Source organism: Stylophora pistillata, chromosome 6, assembly GCF_964205215.1.
Source record: "Stylophora pistillata chromosome 6, jaStyPist1.2, whole genome shotgun sequence".
Lineage (NCBI taxonomy): Eukaryota > Metazoa > Cnidaria > Anthozoa > Scleractinia > Pocilloporidae > Stylophora > Stylophora pistillata.
The window spans coordinates 17,141,684-17,162,578 of record NC_142524.1 but is presented as its reverse complement, the minus strand read 5'-3'; the positions used below and the strand labels follow the sequence as shown (position 1 = coordinate 17,162,578).

The following is a 20,895-nucleotide window of genomic DNA, read 5'->3' as shown; positions in this document are numbered from 1 at the left end:
CTGAAATCTCTTGGTGCTGTTAATACCAAAAATGATCGAATCAAGCTTGTATTAATTGTATTAATTGTATTAGCGACAGTAGTATTTCTTTTCTAGATCTTTGTCTGTATAAGGATAATTTCTCAAGCGTGCTGCAATTTTCTACGTATCAGAAGCCTCTTAACAAATATCTCTACATACCATTCGAGTCGTTTCACCCCTCTAGCAACAAGAAAGCTTTTATAAAAGGGGAGCTTATGAGATATGCTAGAAACAGTTCTTCCTTTAAGTCTTTCTGTGAGACTAGGGATAAGTTTTGGAAGCGACCGCGACTTAAACGCTATCCTTTTAAGTTTTTACTGCCGCTTTTGACGGTGTGCTTTACCACGATAGGGAGACTTGGATCTCCCGGCCACCTAAACGTAGATCTCGGCCAAGCAGGACTCTTGTTCAACTGCAGTCACGCCCTTATTAAGAAGGTTATCAGTAATATTCTGCCAGACTTAGATTATACTGTGTGTTACAAGAAAACTGTGACAATAGCTAATCTATGTAAGTAAGTTTTGGGGGGGCCACGGTTTTAGCTAAAACCGTGGCCCCCAAAATAAAATAAAATATTTTTCTCACCTTGCCTTACACGAGTTAAATTTTTCACAAATTTTTCACAACTTCGCCTGTTCCTGTTCGTAAGTCCGGCCAAGCCTTTACGGTCACCGGCCCCTGTAACTTTGGCGTATAAACACAGGCGTTTAGTTATACTTGTAAAACTCCCTGAAGAAGTCTACGACAGTTAGGCGAAACGCGTAGGAAAATAAAAGAAGTTTTACAACTACTGTTCGCAGAAGTGCTGCTCACTAGTCTATATTTAAAAAATTGTTCCGGCTCGAATGGACCAAAATTGGTAAGACCAAATAAAACGAGAATTTTTTTTTGCGACGTAAACACAACGTTACAATAGACCAATTTCGATATATTTCAACGTGACAGACTGGTGACGAAACTCCAACACCAAAGCGAGGCTCCGGGGAATACGGCGCGAATAATAAAAACAAACACACCACTGCAAACACTGCAAGGATAGCCATGTGCGATTGATAAATAGGGAATATTCTCGGTTTTTTTTTGGTCCATTGCTGTTCATCTTCGCGTGTAGCATGGTAAAGTATTGTGCTGTCGCGCTTTGCCGCAATGGGAGTAAGAAAAGATCGGATCTCAGTTATTTTTGCCTTCCTACAAGGCCCAATGAGCATAAGAAGTCGGAAGTTTTCTGTAAGCGAGCAGATAAAAAATTCAAGGCACTGGGCGATCCACGAATTTGTTCCTTGCATTTTAAGGAAAGCGACATCGAGATTTCAATTTCTGGTAGAAAAAGTGTACGTTCAGACTGCCATCCGACTATCTTTGATCCAACGAAATCTACTAATACTGTGAGTTCACTTTCGAAACGTCTTGCCGGTAGGAAGGCACAGTGTGATGAACAACCGCAAGCCAAGAAAGTTTGTCCCAGAAAGCTCGATGAGGACTCCAATAAGACTTGCGTGGATTTTAGCGCTGATGCGATTTCAGTAAACCGTGATCACTCGTACTTTTGCAGCCAGGAACAAGCATCATCGAAAAGTAACTCGAACGGTTCTGATACTACGCTTTCGAAAGGTAAATGTTCTACGGCATGTCAAACAGACTTGACAGCTGATGAAATAGGTTTCTTCAGGGTACTCGTTGGCCTTCCCAAGAAGATAGTTGCATATATCTGGGAAGGTGACTTCTGGAAATATCGAGAGGTTCCTACTCCAGTTCGATTTCAATATGGATGCAGGGTCTGGCAAAACACCCTCGTCTGTGGCAAGTAATTCGGCCATGATATGATTTTCATTTTCACTTTCCCCTTCAGTCACTTTCGGGAGCTTCATTAAATGAGCATTAAACGCAAGCTTAACTAACTCGGCCTTTCTTTTACACTTTCCTTCCTAGGATGTTTGTATCCCTCTTCCTTGAAGGAGGGTTCGCAACCACGGCAACTTTTGACGCTGAAAGTATTGTAGATTGATCTCACCTTTTTTTTTCCGACGTGGCCATGACAACGATGATTACTTTGATTTACTTTCAACTCGAAGAAACTACAAATTTACGCTAGAAAAACGATAATAACCCAAGAAAGCAGTTTCTGCTCGAAGATGTGAACAACCAAAGCTCGATTCAAATATTTTGTTCCCCGGAGCCTCGCTTGGGTGTTCAAGTTTCGCTACCAGTCTCTCACGTTGAAATATATCGAAATTGGTCTATTCTTGTCTTCTCGCGCAAGCAGTCTTGGGTATAGCGTTACAACAGTTGCGATGGCCAGCGGCCGCTCCAATATTTCTGTGATGCTTTAATGCAGAACTCCCTCTAATTTCACTCGAAGCCACTATAATTCGATAAATTTGATCAAAATGTACGCTTTAAATTTCAGTAATACTGTAATAAATTGAAATATGATCATACTTATTTACGGTCATTTCGCCAATCATGCGGTTCACATGCTAAAAAGTGTTTTCATTTTCTGATATTCAATACTGGGTTCCCTTATGTTGGTTTCACTATAGCGACACAATAAGAGAACGTTTACTGTTCCTATTAGGAAAAAAAACAGAAGAAAAGAAAAAAATAAATAAAAGTGACGGGTAGCTTATGATGCTAAACTTAAAGTTTACCAAATCAATATCCACTCTATCTTTTCAATGGTTATTTATACATCAGATACCATCGCCTTTTTTATCTCCTTCATTAAAAACGTATAAAAGGACTCAAAACTTGCCTCGATTTGAGATTTCAAAGAATGGACCTGTGAAGTAAATTGACACCGATATACTGATAGGGCAGATGGAGAAAAAAATTTTTAGCTACTTGAGCAATTCTGTTCTCTTCACAGGGTTGGGCCTGCAATATTTTTTGGACTCAGAAATCAAAGTTTTATGCATTGATCATGTTTTCTGAAGACGGTTTGCGCTTAATAACCTCTTCAACAAAGCTGTGACCTCTAAAAACTGTATTTCATCATTTAGTCTTCTTAGTATTTAGAGCCGTCTTTACAAGTCTTAGAGCGAGTGGAAAGAATGGTCCACGATCAATTGCATTTGGTACTCACTACTTTGACCACCATCATGAAGGCCAAGTAACCTTGTCCAGAGGTATCCAGGTATGGTCTGTTCCTTACTTTGGACACTACCGAATAGAAGTAATAGGAGTTTCTTGAGGATACGGAAATGAAAGTACGGGAAAAAATCGAGGAAGAGGGGCAAGGATAATTGCAACTTTCACTTTATTCCAAGGAGAAAACATTCGTATGAATTGTTGGTCAAAGTGGGAAGAGAAGGACCACGTTAAAAAGTTCTGGAGGTGGTGGAGGTACTTTTGTAGTGAGAGGAAATAACACACCTCTGATAATAGCTGGCGGTGGAGGTGGTATCAGAGTTTTAACAGAAATACACGCAGAATGCAACGCCAACACAAATAAGTCAGGAAACACGGGGTACTCGATAACGTACCCGATAATGTCAGCTGGAGGGGAGAATGGACAGGGCGGAAGAGCTCCTTCCCATGGCAATGCAGGTGAGAATTTAATTTGATTATTCGCTGCCTTTAAAATTACGTTCTAGAACTGTTAAACAGTTTGCAAATGTCAGAGTGCGCCAGAAGGCTCGTCCTGCCGGAACTCATCCTGGTTTGAGCAACATGGCTTACCAAGCAGCAGTATCAGGCTTCTTCTTCTTCTTTGGACGGGCTTCCCTAGACGGGTACCCGTTTATACTCCTTAATAACGAGAGGCACGTCTATTTGTATCACGGATAATTAATGTAACCATCACCAAACATTTTTCTTAATCTTGCCAAACATTTTTCTTAATCTTGTATTAAAGTATTAGCATGCATTTGTGGGATTATTCCTCATTCCGTTATTTTTAGAAAAACAATACTCTTGTATCCTTAAAACCAAGAATGCTTTTTCAAAATAAGAACTAAAATGCCTATAATGGGTTAGGAAAGAAATTTGTGAGAAAAAAATTTGCTTGTAACTCGTTTTTCGTTCATGAAGCAGCTATTATTATTTACTTTCTTTGTTTCGTTCCAAGGTGGTGGTGGTGGCGGTCTGTGCTCTAACGCGCCCGGTCCAAGAGGAGGAAAAGGATTTAGAGAAGGAGGGAAGGGTGGTGAAGGTATTCTAGGCCCTAGTCATTCTGGAGGAGATGGTGGTTTCGGAGGAGGGGGTGGAAGCGGTGAGTAGGTTCACGAAGAGGAAGGCGGGCCTGGGGGTGGGGGAGGCTATTCTGGTGGAAGTGGTGGTTCTGAGGAAGATAACTACTGTGGGGGAGGAAGTGGGTCTTACAATTCAGGTGAAAATAAAGAAATATTGCTGTTACAAAAAAAACTAGCCATGGGAGGGATTATTACCTTTGATAACAATTAAATCGACGATAACACTATTTTCCCCAGTCCTCCCCCCGGTAACGATGAAGATACATGTGCCAATTAGAATACGGAACTTAAGCACCGGTCGTTTTAGAGGCAACGGCAACTTTAGCGACCGAAAGAGCCTGGGAAGAGAACAACGTCGTTCCCACCAAAATATAAACGTTAAGCAGCTAGACGAGGTTTCCGGCGGCGACGTCGGTAGCAAACTCTGTTCGCTTTTAAGATAAGCTGTGTGAGAGCATGTCATCCTTTAGTGAGATGAGAAACCTGCTTCTTTTTTTGAATGAAAACAAATCGCTCGCCAGGATTTCTCGAAGCAAAATAACATCATGATCTTCAGTCCACTCCATAGCTCTAAAAGCAAAATACGACAATTCATCTATTTGACCGATGGTCGAGGAAAAATGTAAACTTATTAAGCCTAAACATGAAAATATTTTCCGTTGAAATATCTTCGAAAGACTCAATAGTTAAGCTTACTTTGGCTTTCCATCGGAGGCGGGCGCCGACATCTTTTGCTCAAAGCTACGAGAAATGAAATGTCCGTGTGTTTATCTATGCTTGAGTATACAATTTGAACAACATGAAAGAAAATAATTCTAAAACGGTAACAAGAGCAAAATAAAATGTTACAACAAGTTTGAGACAAGCTAGTGAGGGAAAAATACTCACGTTCTGGATATAACGCCAAAATGAAGGTTCTCACGTTCGCGCGAAACGAAGGCGACTTGACAGACAACCCCAGAACGCCTACCGGAACAAAAAGTCTCTTCCGGTCGCCGTCGCCGTCACAAAAGAGCCTGGTGCTTAAGTTCTCTAATAGAGAGCTTTAGATTCGAGTACGAGATCGAGTACGAGTACGAGTTGACTAGCGTGCTCACATTGCGCATGCGTAGCTCTGCGTGACACTGTCACGGAAGCGGGAAACTCGTCGTCCGCCGCTCGTCGACAACGAGATTTTGACCAGAAGTCGTCCTCTAGAGAACGAGTTTCGAAAGGTGAGTATTTTGTATTTTAAACTTACCCTAGTCTTTTTCTAAGTCAGCAAAAGCAAACTTAAAGCCCTATACAGAGGTTTTATCGAATTGAATGTTATTACAAACCCTGATTTCATTCATATTTGATACTTTTTGGTCGACCTATTTTCACGAAATTCTGAGGTCTACACACGTAAACAACATATCGCCAGTCGAATAAATTTAAATTGAAAAATGAGAGCCTTAAAAAGCACTTTCACCCTTTGAATTTTAACCATACATGAGGGATATAAACAGTGAATTGTTGTAATGTGGTTGACACTTTCCCGACTTTCTTATATTCGTAGCGATAGCGAAACGAGAACTTTTTACTTGGAAAGGAAACACGAAACTATGCTTCTCAGAGAAGTACTGGTTGAAGAGCCTCACAAGTACTGACCAGATTCAAAAGAGAGAGGTATATCTTGGACGAAAATCGCCGAACACTATAATAAAACCTTGAACACTGAAACATTTTATTAGCTTCTCATTAATTATTGTCATATTAATACCATTATATTTATGAAATGAAAACTAAGGAAGAGTTTGTATGGTAAAATATCTGAATACATTATTTTTACATCTTTTTAGTTGTATCATATAAATGTACTGTATTATTATTACAAAGTCAGTTCAGCTGTTTTGAAATTAAAAATTATACATATTTACAATTTTGATTTTCTCAAGTAAATTAATTTAGATTTGAAAATTCTCCATAAAGGAAAAAAAATTGATGGCCATGGATCCACATCCCATATTCATCAATTACTCCTTTCATTGCTAACTATACATAGAAATTTACAAGCAGAAAATATAATTACAATTATAATTTGGTTCACTTCTTCTCTTTTATCTTCTCATCACTTTGCCAAATTGCATTGCTTAAATGTAGCCATAGTTGGTACTAACTATGATGTAGCAAATCAAGAACTTTAAACCTGAAAATAATCATCTAATGTAGGAGGTTGAACATCAAAATAGGTGCTTGTAGTTGATCCATAAAAGCAGATACGTGCATTCCGAAGCAGAGCACCCACTGAATTCATTACACCTACTGGACTTAATCCAATCTTTAAGTTTTTCTTAAAATCTAGGAAAGCGAAGTATGTTACTATGTTGCTAAACACCCACTCCACAGCTTCCCTGACTTTACTTCATCCTTCAAGATGAATCTGAGTGGATAGGTGAGGTTGCCATATATACACAGTGGTTGTCCACTGGTATCAAATGAATGCTGCTGAAGGTTATGAAGGAGGCCAAACATTCTTAACATACCAGCATCATGCCTTTTACCCTCTGAAATGAAAATTTATAGAGTAAACATACTTGGATTTATATCAGTAGCTAGTGTTATAACACTCTTGTAGCTGCAGGTAACTGTTGAGTTACAAACTGTGATTTAAATTTTTTTTTGATTTTCCAAGTTAATTGGTTAATAGCCATTTTGATTTAGTAGGGGCTGGGTTATAGATATTTGTGTAAGGATTCAAGGGTAGGCTACATTTAATGAAGCTCTTACCAAGGGGCTGACTACCGAAAATGTTTCCTGACAGCTTTGATCTTTCCAGCCCACTCCTCTAGGTGTAGATACCGTAGATCCTCAAATCAATTAGCGCCCAGGGAGCTTAATTCAAATTTATGAGAAAATGCGCTTATTTAATTTTTCCCAAATGGTGGCCTGACATGACCATTTTTTTAATACATCATCTAAACATAAACAAAATTAACTATTTATTGACGTAAAAAACTGATCCTAGAGTTTAACTCACCATTAGTGCAATGTACAAATCTAATACTACACGATGAAAACCATGCATCCTTTGCTTTCTCACTACTCATCCACAAAATGAGGGGAGGGGAGGGGGCACTTATTTGAGGGGGGTACTTATTTTAAATTTTTGGTCGATAGGAGGGGAACTTATGCGAAGGGGGTGCTTATTCGAGGATTTACGGTCGTGACACTTCAATTCAGTTTCAAATTTGGGGGCTTAAATAAGGGGAGGCATTACAGCAGAACGATGCAAATAAGCGTATTAGCTTACCAACTGGTCCATACAAATTGGCTATTAAACCATTTGGCGCAACAAATGATTGAAACTTTAGGGCATGTACCCTTTTGTGCCCACTGGGTACAAGCTGGTTCTCTCCTGGGCGACAAATTGGGCGAACTGTCAGGTCTACAAACCCCTAGCAATTCTCAAGAGCTGTTCCCTTTCCATGGACAGCAAGAGCAAAGTCTTCCAGATGTTGGCTACTCAGCCAGGGTTGATCGAGATCTCTGAGCAAGTATCCATGGTTCGTGTAAGTAAAGCTGATCACCTCGTTGAAGATTAAGCTCAGCTCGGGCACTGAACAAAGCGAGGAATCATATCCGAGAGACGACATGGGTAAGAAGAAAGTTTCAATAAAATCAACGGCCCTTTCGTTCCTGAACATACCGTGCCATTGGCACAAGTAAACATTTCTGGAATTGCTAATGCCCGAAGAAGGAGAGGCAATCCTGTGATGACAAACCTGAGCTCGGCTGCAAACTCTTCAGGAGAAATGGCGTCAAAAACATCGTCAATCCTTTCATACTGCTTGTAAGGATGTTGCCTCCCATCGTTGTGATTTCATAAATCGCAAAGGAGGTAAACGGATGCTAATAGGATAGTTTTTTTGGCTAAACATGGCGAGATTGTTACAGTAAAACCCTCGCACTCGGATCGATACATTTGTTTAGAATCTAAAGTTACAATTTTCGTCAGCACGACTACGAGTACGAGATACTAGAGCCAGATCTCGCGCGGTTAAAACTCGTACTCGTACTCGTTCTCGCACTCGAATCTAAAGCTCTCTAATAATGAGAGTGAGAACGACAACGGCACAGAAATTACAACAGCAATGTGAATTAGAACGGGAACTGGATCAGTAAGTGTTGTTACGGTAACTGATTACCGGCAGAAAGATAATAACTTCGCTATTTCCACGAAACACAATTTATTTAACTGTAAACAACGGGAGACAACTTAGCACTAGCTAGCGACTACTCTTGAAACAATCCAACTACAATTATCTATGTAGTTCTCTACGCTTATCTGACCGCAGACAAAGTACTGTCCTTCTCTTTGCTGAAATCTCCTGCAGACTTCCTTCACAGTATCGCACTCCACGGAAAACAACTCTGGACTTGACAGCAGAATGTCAGTATCACATCTGAACGGGAAATCCCTTCACTTGTCACTTGTCACACAATATCGCTTGGAGATCACAAACAGGGAACGAAGTCCCAAATCACAACAACTAACCTGACTGGCGAGCCGCTTATATAAGCATCCGAAGAGAGTCTAGAAGTTTCCAAAAGTAACTATTTATAACTATTACAACGAACTCTGTTTTTAAACTGATGAGTCACAGCTCCAGAAAATTCTTGAAACAACACATTGCGTGACATTGAGTTTCGCGAACTTTCTTGACAATTCCGATCCTTGTAACAGTCTCAAAAATCTCAATCCATTAAGTTGCGCAGCTTTTATCTTTTAAGAGCTATTCAGTTTTTACAATGATGAAAACAGCGTTGCTGAACAAGGATAATTATCACCGGATACGGGGCCCCAAAGTTTTCTATCCACGACTTGGAGAAACAATCAATAAATATCGAAGTTTTGGATGTTCAATGAAAACGTCTTTCTAAAATTTACCTTAGATGTGTGTACCCGACAAATTTACTAATGGTATTCTCCTCTTCATTATCCAAGTGTCGAAATAAGCTTCATTATAGGGTAATGGGAAATGTTTTGATGCTTTTAGAAAATTTCACCTGTGAACAAGATTTAAAATGAAGTTTCTAAGTTAAAATGAATTCTAATGTGTGCAAATTTAATGGGTAAAAAAACTCTGTGTAGTGTTCACCCACAAATGGGTGGATGAGCTCCTGTCTATATGGATGTCTAAACAGTTGGTCTCTTTTGTTGGGAGGGAAGATATCTACTGGATGAATCTCTATCAGGAGTGCTTATTACGTTCTGTTGACATCCCCTGAGCGCGGATCTTGAATAAAGGAAAACAAGCATTTCCGTATAGTTTTTATTGGTTTATTATGTAACATCATATAAAGTAACTATTTATGTTAACTCCAAGAGAAAACATGCTTATTTTGGAGTGGGTTTACTTTTACAAAGATGTAGACTGTGTGCACATAGGTCTGGGGTGAACATAACGATGCAATACAAGGCATAATACTTGCTAAACAATAACAAAGTAAGCAGGCGTTTTCTGTGCAAAGTAAATTCCCAAACTCCAGAAAACAGAACTGCGACCAATCAACTACTTCCAGTTTCAAAATACCGCACCTTTTTCGTTTTTTATTTCAACGCATTATGAAAGTGTTTTTTTTCATTATTTTTTTAGAGAAAAAACTCTCAAGATATTGGCTTTGAAACTGGTTATCTAATAAGTTAGTTTTAACTCACAGATTTAGTGTAATCTTTACATTCGGTTCTCGATTTTATCGTTTGATTGTCTGGCTGTAGCTTGATTGATCAGCTTCTCTCATCGCATTTTTCTCAGCTATCATCAATTAGAGATCAAATTTACTTTGAAACTGTCATTGTAGATTACATTTCGTTACACGGACCAGATGTTTGGATGTTTTAAAGTTCTGTTATACAAAGCTGTTTTTTGTTTTTGAATGTTTTACGTGGCTGGGCTAACGCGAGTTTTCACCATATTTTTTTGTGCAGGTTTTTTTGACAAATAAGATTTTTTTCTCACAATATTGTCATACAATAAAACAACCGATGTCTCTATGTTTGATATGTTAATGAACAATAAATGTTAAATTTTTCTGAAATGGCTTTACCAACTGGGCTTAACGATAACGAAATGAATTGTTTAATATTGGATGAAAGTCCAAACTAGAAAAGAGGACGAGAGCGTGGCGTTCACCTAGCGCCTCCTCAGTTTTGACACTACATCTTTGAGAATTATTTCATGCGTCAGGTCCGTTCATCAAGATATAAAAGTTTTTCCCGTGTTCAATTTCCTCCCGGACGGATTCACATCTCCAGCTTCAACATTTTATTATCAGTTAGCTGAGGTTAATATTGATTTTCAACTGAGTCTCTCCACAGTTGATATTAACACTTCATTGACAACCAATTATTGAAAAACCTATCCCTATTTGATAAAGCGAGATACTTTGTTTCGCTCTGAAGAATATTATTGCAGATGCGTTTTTGTTTGCCGTTCATTGCTAATTCATACCTAAATACGCTATAGGCAATTTTTTCGCGCATTTGAATTAAGTACACGCTTTTGAAGAAATCTTTATTTGATATTAGTCAGGTTTTCGAAATCGAGGGTAGGTGAATTCTGTTCGACGAGATAGATCTCTCGTTGCAATCACAGATCACCTGCCCGAAAAAGAAAACGAATGGAGAATAATGGTGACAACAAATTTAACAAGAGGTGGAACACAGAAGAAAACATTCTTAGAACAGGCATGTGCCTAGTCCGTGGTGGTTGAACTTAAACAGGAGTAACTGTATTTCTCAACATTCAATATTCTCCACTCCATCACGGCAATTAGTAGGAATTTCTCCACGCATGGAACCCCTTAACCGCCGTCCAACATCTTTTATCGCTCTCAGGCAACAACTGATTTGTTGTTTGGTATTGTTAGCTACACTATCGTTGCTTCTTATTTGATGTCCGTTATTCATGAACAGTGGACCTTTTGTCGATTCCTATTTGATGCTAGCTTGATCACAGCCTATGCACTATCTTCCGTGTCTTTAATGACATTGACTTTAAGGAATTTAAGGAATTTAATTTGTTCGCCTAGGAATGGCAGGAGAAAGGAACAGAACTTTCGTCCCAATTGACACCTAACCCCTTAAACCCACCTTTCCCACCCCAGGGGAGGACATCATCACACAGTAATTTCGTGCATGGGAGATTGACGTCTCCTACCCCTAACCCTGCTGGAGACGGGACCTCCATTTATTCGTCCCTATCCGAGAAGACTAGAATATCTAACCATTTCTTGATGTTATAAAAAGGTAGCATATTCTTCTCAATTATTTTAAGACCCTGAGTGTTGGTCTGGCCGGGGCTCGAACCCTCGACTTCCCGCACAACAATCCAGCGCACTATCCATTGGGCTAATTTGACGGTTATAAGCATGGACAGAATCCCCACCCTGTTGTTGGGACTGAGATACAGGCAAATTGTAACTTTAAAGCGAACATATCTCACTGCAAACCTTTTGGGATTTATCTAGTGTCGCTGCTTTTTACCACATTTTACACCAACGTATGACTCGTTTGTATAGCCGTCTAACTATATGCTAAGTAATCTCAATTGTCTCCTTCACAAAGATTTTTCCGCGCCTCCAATTATTTTAAGGCTCAGGTACAAGATCATGTTAAACGACAGCCAAATCAGTGCAGTGTGAGTGAGTTTGCTATCTGCCATATGGTGTAGCAGAAACTATGTGGATTGATGGTAAAACATATCCATCACTCTTGGTCGTCATAACGAGAATAACAAGTGCCCCAGTTTCCTTAAACTCAACGTTGAACCCGTTTATTTACTGCTGGTTGATTAGGGAGGTATGGAAAGCATTGAGGGAGACAATCGCACCATGATTTTTTTTGACAGTGATATATATGTTAACTTTTAAAACTAATTTAATTGTTCAATTTAATCTTATTGCAAGATCTTCAACAAGCTAGTTGCACTCATTATTCTTAGTAAGTAGAGAGAATCTAAAGGGAAATTTTCAGGGAAAGAACTTTTATACAAGAATTTAGATCTTTGTTTTGTAAGTTCATCAGCAATCCTAACGTCTGCGAGAAATTAAAGATTGAAGATGTAAAGTTGGTAAAAAAGTGGCATGTTACGAAAACGAGATCCCAGCCGGTGAAAACTAAAGTAAGTACCTTTTTTTCCAGTTAGTGCATAAAAAAAGCTAGGTTGCTGCTTCTCGAGCTCAGCCAACAGTGACTTACGTTTTCCCACGCTTCGCAAAATTTGTTTGTTCATTGTTTGATATTTTCTTTGATCTGATCAGTCATTATGACTACTTGAATCGGTCTCGGGTTTACAACACATATTTGAGAAGCGCTTGCGATTCGACCTAATCTCCTGCCCTATTTCTATCTCCACCTGAAACAGCTCGGAAAATAGGATGAAGGTAGAATCGCTTAGTCCTTCCTCCTCCCTTTACCTTTTCCAGCTTGGAGTGCCTTTGGTTCGTTTTGGGCACCCTCTGAAATAAACATTTGGATCTATTCGCTCGCTCAATTTTATAGCACCCTCTTTCCTTTCTGTTTTGTTTTGTCGTTCTAAAGGAGTATAGCTGTTTAAGTCACAAAACGAGACAGGCTATCGAAAGAGTGGATCACGTGCAAGCCTCGTTCCTTAAGCCCTGAAGTGAGAGAGTGCATAACGCAAACAAGCACGGTAAGGATCAGATTAACGTGAAATACGCTTCGTTCCTCAATCCATGAAGCAGGAGCTTGTTTCAAGGAAAAATCAGAGGCAAGCGTAACACTCCCATGAAATAAATATGTGTGAGGTCAAGCGTGAGGTCAGGATGGCTGGAATTGACATGAGGCTAATATCTAAACATCTTGACCGAACAAGCTTTATCAGTAAAGGATTTATGATGTTTTCATTTTGAGAGCCAGAAAAGAAACCCAACTGTGTATGTAGCTGTATAAACACACCTGGGTCATTTATGGTTTCTGTTTTGACTGTCTTCTTCCGCTTTATGCAAATCCATAGTCGATATTGTCCAAAACTTACGAACTCTGCAAGTCCGCTTCAAGTGATGTTTTACTTGGGCTGGATGATCAAAGCGGACAATCCATACGTCGCTCCATGCAACTCGTTAAAAGCTCAGATCACAAGAGAGTGTGATACACTTGAAACTTCTTCGCGCTCTTCAACCCAGCTGAAAACTGCTAAAAGCGTGCAACAGAGACAAAAGTAAAAGTGTAGTGCGATCGTTCGAGTGACTGCAGTCCTGAAGAGGACTATTGTCGGTGGTGGTGACTGACGTTTCGACAACCTCTGCGGAAGTCATCATGCTCTTAAATCAGTGAGCAGAAATTTTTTGTGCCAAATCCATGGCCTCTAAATACATCACGTACTCGTATATGTACTGTCTTATATACTCCTTGTGGTTACTTATATGTGGTTACTTATATACTCCTTGTAGTTACTTCCGCGTACTTCCTACTATGCGCTAAGGTCTAAAATAGGTATATTCCTTACGTTGTATACACAAGCAAGGTTATAAACCGTACTTGCTGAAACTTTCGGATGAAATCTCCTGTTGTCAGATTATATATGGTTCAATTCGAGCAGTGTTACTCACCAATCATAGAGAAAAAAAAAGACAATAATCACCTTACGTCCTTCGTTTTACATTCTCTCTCATCCCGAAGTTTGCTTTCCTTCCGCATTTTACAAGTCTCTGTCCTTCGGCTACAACGCTCTACGGTACGTGCTCGGCTATAACAGGAAGAGGAAGAGCTCCAAGTTAGTTAATGTTGTTGTCCCGTATTGTGTCGGTATTGCTGATTCTTTCTGTTCAACTCGGTCAGTTTTAACTTTAACCAAGGATAAGCTCGAAGGGAAGTTATCTTGCTCCATTTCCTCGACAACTGCAAGTAATTAAACCATCAGTGACTCGAGACTCGGTTAGTCGAGCTTCGAAGCCATTGGTAATACTATTGGTGTTGGCGAATAATTCTTACGGTAAGTGCTTCGTCTATTTTCAAGCTCTACCGTGCTTTGTCTTTTATCATGTATAGAGACTGAGAACCGTTTTATCTAATGTTACTTCCTTGAGTAGAACTTGACTGTCTTCTTTTAAAATTTTACTCTAAATATGAGGTACTTCTGTAGACATAAATCAAGCTTTCTAGTTTCAACTTCCTGAAGGTTTAGTCTAGTAAGAGCTAAAATCATTATTTCGAAGACAAAAATTGGAGCATTCGTTCCAAATTTTGAGGGAGCATTACAGAATAAAGGGTCATCCTTGAAGCAGTATTACTGTAGTGTCTCGACGATTGGTTCGTGAAAACAAAATTGATCACGATACGGTTAAATATTAAATGTGAAAATAGTTCGTCACAGTACACTCAGTCTGTTTAGCACTTTAAGAGATATTTTGTACGTGGCGTAGCGGCTCGACGAGTTTTATGCTGGCGAGGATATGTGAGCATGGCACGGGAGCGAAAATCCCATACATCATTAGCTTAAAGACTCGCAGAACAGTGTCTCATTCAAAGCAATATAATGGTTGCGGTAAAGTGAACAGTATCACCTTAAAAAAAACCTGTTCTAATTCAACAATAATAACCTCTGTAATAACCGATCAGGAATGTACTTTGAAAAAAGTAAGGACGTTTAAACAAACAGCTGACCTAAGAATTTTATACTGACAAGGTCTGACAAGAAGTATTTTGTTTCCTTCCTCAAAAATGTCTAGGAGTCTTAGGGAAAGCTTCCTTTATGGAGACGGTTTTCAAACAAATTTCCGTATAACAGAAACGGTACTAATACTAAAACTAATAACGTTTATTCAAACCTCTTGCAGAGAATGCTGAATAACAGGTTTATAAATTATATTAACAAGAATTATAGGAGAAAAAAGGGGAAAAACTGTACAAAATGCATTAAACTACATACAAGTAGAAACAGCATGTACATAACAATGATAATAATACTAAAATGATAATAATGTTAATTATAAAAAAAACGAGTATGATTAAACTGGCAAGTACTTGACTGTAACAAAGTTCTTATCACATGTATTATCAAATGGCAGCCCTCATATTTTTCCAATAATTTAGTTGGTAGAAAAGTCCAGTGTGGCCCATGTACTAGTATTAGTGACAATACTTCCATGTTCATACACACATTTTTAAGTTTGTTTAACAATGTCTTTTTGCGAAACTATTTTCTATGATTCGTTCGCTTGCTTAGACAAAGAACTGTAACACAGTTGATGGGCAGTGGAAATGATCATGTGTGTGGGGCAAGAGAGGATGCAGGCACTTTTTAATGAATTTCTTGTATTACTTATCATTCGCAGAGGATTCTCAGTGGAAGATAATGTTGTCTTTAGGCTTGAACATCCCTCTCCTGACAAGCGTAGCCTTAACTGCATTCTTGTCACGCTTACATTTGACTGTGGGCAAGTCTCCCCTTTCTTCATCAAATACCAGTCTCTGTACCAGCCACATAGATGACCGTACATGAAGAACGTACATGCTCTACCGTAGCGTGTTTCCTTTAAACGGGTGGAAGCTAGCGGATAGTTATGGGCTGCGGGCTGATGGCAAGCTAACCGTTCTGAAGTTTTATCTTAGCGCTTAACGAGTACAAGTAATTTACCAGTTACACTCACTTCGGATAGCCAAGGTGTTTTGACAGACGGCCTTAACTTTTAAACGGTTTAAAATTGATCTTGTTATTTAGGGGATGTTGTTCAAGCGTTAAAACGTTACCTTAACGTGCGTCGCGCTGAGAATTTTTGAACACCCATGCCTGACTAATGTTTGAGGAATCTTTTAAACGTTCTTGGTTACGCCATGGCGAAGACATTTGCTGCATTTGATTGAAGTGTGTTGTGCAGTTAAATGGCGCTCCGACGTAAACTGACTGAGGATTGCAACACTTATCAAATTTCATCCCTTAATCCTATGATAAAGTCAAAATAATTTGAAGCAGTTTAAGTGACTGATCAAAGTTAGGGTTGGAGTAAACGAAATGAATGAATACTCTTGCTTTTCAATTCCGGGAAATTAGCATTCTGAGCAAGAAAACGGGATGACATATCAGAGACACTCTTTACAAAATGCATTAGATTGGCAGACGTTACGCTACGTGTGCGCACTTTGCCAAGATGGATGCTTAACTCTTTCCAATCAGTACGTTACACGTTTAACGTATCTATAGTTAATTGATTTTTTGTAACCGACCTTGTTAACGGTTCAAATGGACGGTTACAAGTGTTCAACGGATAGCTTATTGCCTCTGACGTTTCTGAAAAAAAAGTCTAACGGACAGGGGATGCTAAAGGCTATGGGCCGTTTAACGGAAAAAAGGTCAGGTATGCTTTCTCATTCACAGTCACATACAGACCCTCCTTTTTTCAAGTTAATTGGGCATTAATTATACAAAGTTCATTCCACGCTCGCTGAAAGGTTTTTTTCGTTGTACCCAGTAGGTGCAGTGCAAAAAGTAGAGAGACAGAGTTGTTCTGTCAGGACAACTGATGGAAACTGTTGCAGCATTCCCTTTACTTATAAGGGGGTTAGACATCATTCGTGTACAACAGCGGATCATAACAGGCTGTGGTGTTCTCTGGATCATATCTACAAAGGAAAATGGGGAAATTGTGGTAATTACGATGTGACGAAGTAGTGGACAGTAATATGATTCTTAGTGATATCAATCACTAAAGAGTATTGAGTTCGCACTATGCACATTTTCAGATCTCAGTCTTCCTCTGCGATTTGATGCATCATGACTAATGAAAATCAAACCTACTTCCCTCCTTTTCCGAAAGTTATTTAATTTGGCTCTCACTTTTGACTCTTTACTGACTGATTCACTGTGCTCATATAATATGAGCTTATTTAATTCCATTACAATTTTTTTTTCTATTTTCTTCCGTTTTCTGCTTTTCATTTGTTTCTGCCTACGTGCCTTTCTTTTTTTAGCTTCGTTACCCATCGATAGAGGAAGAACGATGTACAATTTTATTTATTTTCCGGTTGGGTATTCCGTTGAATACCCTCTGGTCTTTTTTGTGTTTAGAAAAAAAAAAAAAAAGAAATTCGTTATGGTATCAGTTAACCTGTGAAATCCGTTTGTCGCGTAATGTTTTTTCTTTCTCTAAGTTGAGTTGACCACGAGCGGCCAATGCTGCAGCATACCTTTCACTTACAAAGGGGTGAATTATCATTCCTGTACTACAGCAGATCACAACAGACGTTGGTGTTCCCTAGATGCTACCTACAGCGGAAGATGGGGAGATTGTGGTAACTTTTTCAACTTGTAGTTTTGATTAGTTGTGAAATTCATTCTTTTACTCCCATCATTGCTCACCTTCTTCAAAAAAGAATCAAAAAACCTAATTGCGCTTCTTTGTCAACCGAGTATCAACTGAGTGTCAACCGAGTGTCAACCGAGTGTTAACCGAGTGTCTAACTAACTTTGGAAACAAATGAATAAAGTAACGCGTATGAGAAATAAATAAGTTAAGAGTTCCTTTCTTAACCCAGTTTTATGGTCTTTATTTTTTTTTCTTATTTGCTGATCCCTCAAGTCGAATGCTATCACAAAACAACGGAAGGTAAATGCTGCAGCATTCCTTTCACCTACAAAGGAGTAAAGCATTACTCTTGTACCACTGCTGATCACAACAAACTTTGGTGTTCACTGGATTCTACCTACAAGGGCAACTGGGGAAATTGTGGTAAGCAACCTCAATCGAATTAAGCACTCCCAAATAACAACAAAGTAAGAGATGAATAGAATATTTTGATGAGGCAATGAGCAGTCGTAAACATAGAAAGAAACAAAGAAACATGCCAAATCAAAGAAAAGGAAACCTTTTCTATAATGCTCAATGTGACCCTTTGACATTTTTAAAAATTGTTTTATCTGGTCTCAAAACTGTTATGTATTTACATGTTCATTGCTCGTTTGGAATCCTCATTCTCCTGAGGGGTTGTTGTACTCTCTCTCACCAACCACTGATAATGATGAGAAAGTGGATCAGAAGTTTATAACGTGATAACTTTCGGGTGAAAACCTTGGAGTCCTCTTAGTACGACTGAATATCATATGAGACCACCCTGAAGGAAAAAGATTTATGATATCCATGTCACAGTTTGATTTTAATTTAATTCTTTATCTGTTTTTTTGCGTTCCAAAAAAAAAAAGCAAAGTGTTTGCAAACAACGACCGATGGCAAGTGCTGTAGTATTCCTTATACTTACCAAGGGATACACTACAATTCCTGTACCACTGCTAATCACAACCGATCATGGTGTTCACTCGACAAAATGTACAAAGGAAATTGGGGCAATTGTTGTAAGTAGTTCACTTGGAATTCTCTCTCTAGTTGTGAAGGTTGTTTTCGTCTCTGTGATAACAGCTACTGCAATTAGGTGCATGATTCACGGACTAAGGTTTTTTCCAGAGTAGGTTTCGAAATAGTGTTAGAGCTTGAATTAAAACCAATTTGAGAGTTAACTAAGGTACTAAAAGGTACTAAAAGTACCTAAAGTAAGGTACTAAAAGGTACTAAAAAAATCAAAGTTAGAAAATCGAGGAAATGCATTTTGTGAAATTTTACCAACTGAACAATAAAGGCACTGTGCCTTGAGAAAAATTCAGAGAAAAAAAGTGGAAAGTGTTATGTCTGCAGGTCACATAAGAAGTTGATGTATATAAAGTCTTTCAAAACCATAGCCAGAAATTGTGGACGGGAAGCGGCAGTCAACGCGGGCGCAAAAAACAAAATAAATCAAAATGGCGGTTAGAGCGAATAAAAGAGTAAGGGCTATTACAAGGATTTAAATGATGTGAGCACTGTTGTTGAAAATAAAGTGAATAAAAAAACCTCCTCGGGTAAGTTGGAATACCATAAGAAAATATCTCACCTTCACTGTGATCAACCTCTTGAACCTTTTCTTGGCTTCTTACAAGATAGTACCATTCTTTAGTGGTGCTATAGGCCAAGGCAATTGTCAAGGCTATTTTTCTTGCTTCTCTGTTTCTTGCATATTGCAGCGAGATGTCTACAACGTTGATTTTCCAAGATTCAAATCATTTAACGGGCGGATATCAGACATGGCACACATGAATATAACTATTTTAGTAAAAAATCTCTCCCGCGTTCCCGCTTTTTTTTTCCAAATTTATATTCAGCGGCTTCTCTATTTTACTGTAAATACTTCGTGTATGGGGAATTACGAAGAAAAACAGAGAAAAAGGAAAACAAACCGTCTATGGAGCCTTTTCCCCTAAATGATGGCGCTGATTCCACATTGGTCTCACTTTCAAAGAAGCCTGCTTTTCGTCTTAAAAAGGCAGTGCCCTAAAGTGTGTTTTTTCGCGTGAAAAACGTTTGGTTTGCAAGGGTTACAGCTCATCTCTTGAAACGGAGGCTGGGAAAACTTGTCGGGACAAGAACGTTTCTCCTCACGCTCAGAAAGGCATGAAGTTAAGTGATTTTTGAAGAGGTTAGTAGGGGTTTCATTGTGTTTGTCTGGAGTTCTTTTGATCGCAAAAGGCAGTGGCTTGACTGAAATTATTTTCATTTCTTGTGCGATAAAAATGTAGTTCGATTACTGCTTTATTAATTTTTTAGCAGAGGAAAGTACCCATTTGAGTGGAAATTACAAAAATTAGGAACGTAAAAAAGCTCCCCCATACTTCCTTTATGTTCTGCCGCCATATTTAATCTCTTTTCGTGTTATACGTGCATGCTTACGGCCAGGTTGGCAGCCATGTTGTCCGAAATTTCTGGCTATGAGATTTTGTGTAGAAATTAGCGGATGATCTTCGTCACTTTTGCACTATTTTAATTTTTTTTCTTATTCTCTTTTTCAGCATCAAACTGAACCGCACTTGAACACGAAAGTAAATATAGTTAACAATAATAATTATTATGCTAATAAAGTTCAGTGTTGGTTTGCAATTGGTTATATTTTTGTTCCCCTAAAGATAAAGCATTTTCTTTTCACTAAGAACAAATCTGGTAAAACCTCTGTATCAGAGTGAACTGCATTCCAGCGAGATTATTTTTTCGTAGACTAAGTTGTCAGTCCGCAACAATTTTTCTCCAGCGTACCGCCCTCGAGATTTTGCTGGTTCAATATTTCTATCACTCTTTTCGCGTCTGACAATTTTAAAGTACCATTGCGACTTGGTTAAGGGGGTAATTAGCTGCAGAGCGCATCCTGCTTAGCGAAAACCAACAGGGACTCTGGACCTGTCTGTTACAATCCTCTTTAATCTCAATTCTACTCGCTTGAAAGGTTCGAAAACGAGATCATGACACCGGGCCCTGTGATGCTCTTAGTTAAGTTCTGGCTAGTCACATGGAGCTCTCATACTCTGGACAAGCTGGTCAGCCATCTTGGAAATATTTTTTTCTTATAGCAGCAAGGAAATTCTCTCGGACATAGTTTGATGCTACTCTGGTTCAAGGATTTAAGGAATGAAACCGAGGAATTAGAATTCATCGACCCAACACTTCGACACTCCTGTCTAGTGCCTTCATCAGGGGTGATCTACTCGTTGCAAGAAGAGGCCCTTTTATATGCTCACTAATTAGATGCCCTGTTTTCTGACGAGGTGTAAATAGGCTTACCTGGCTGGAATTCCATTGAGACCTATCGTCTCTTATATTAATTCTCCGACCTACGCAAACTGTT

At 38.9% G+C, this 20,895-nt stretch overlaps 1 protein-coding gene and 3 long non-coding RNA genes across 5 annotated transcripts; 2 read left to right on the top strand and 2 right to left on the bottom strand.

Annotated features, from left to right (window-relative positions):
* Positions 1–3,635: 3,635 nt before the first annotated feature.
* On the bottom strand, positions 3,636–5,242 carry LOC148728571 (uncharacterized). The gene is made up of 3 exons (XR_015988624.1): positions 5,100–5,242; positions 4,908–4,952; positions 3,636–4,781 (listed from the first exon to the last, which is right to left on the bottom strand). It is a non-coding gene; the product is annotated as an uncharacterized LOC148728571 (long non-coding RNA).
* A 40-nt stretch (positions 5,243–5,282) lies between these two features.
* LOC148728570 (uncharacterized) lies at positions 5,283–6,114 on the top strand. The gene is made up of 2 exons (XR_015988932.1): positions 5,283–5,425; positions 5,752–6,114. It is a non-coding gene; the product is annotated as an uncharacterized LOC148728570 (long non-coding RNA).
* On the bottom strand, positions 5,903–8,281 carry LOC148728569 (uncharacterized). 2 transcript variants are annotated; one of them, XR_015988931.1, is made up of 2 exons: positions 7,486–8,281; positions 5,903–6,739 (listed from the first exon to the last, which is right to left on the bottom strand). It is a non-coding gene; the product is annotated as an uncharacterized LOC148728569 (long non-coding RNA). The 2 variants fall into 2 exon arrangements; XR_015988930.1 differs by having other exon boundaries at positions 7,958–8,281.
* A 5,768-nt stretch (positions 8,282–14,049) lies between these two features.
* Positions 14,050–20,152, top strand: LOC111324052 (uncharacterized; the record flags this gene model as incomplete). Its single annotated transcript, XM_088725923.1, has 6 exons — positions 14,050–14,191; positions 16,671–16,844; positions 17,347–17,487; positions 17,775–17,924; positions 18,395–18,544; positions 20,069–20,152. Coding segments are annotated over 6 exons (768 nt in total), but the record flags the coding sequence as incomplete, so codon positions are not given.
* Positions 20,153–20,895: the final 743 nt, after the last annotated feature.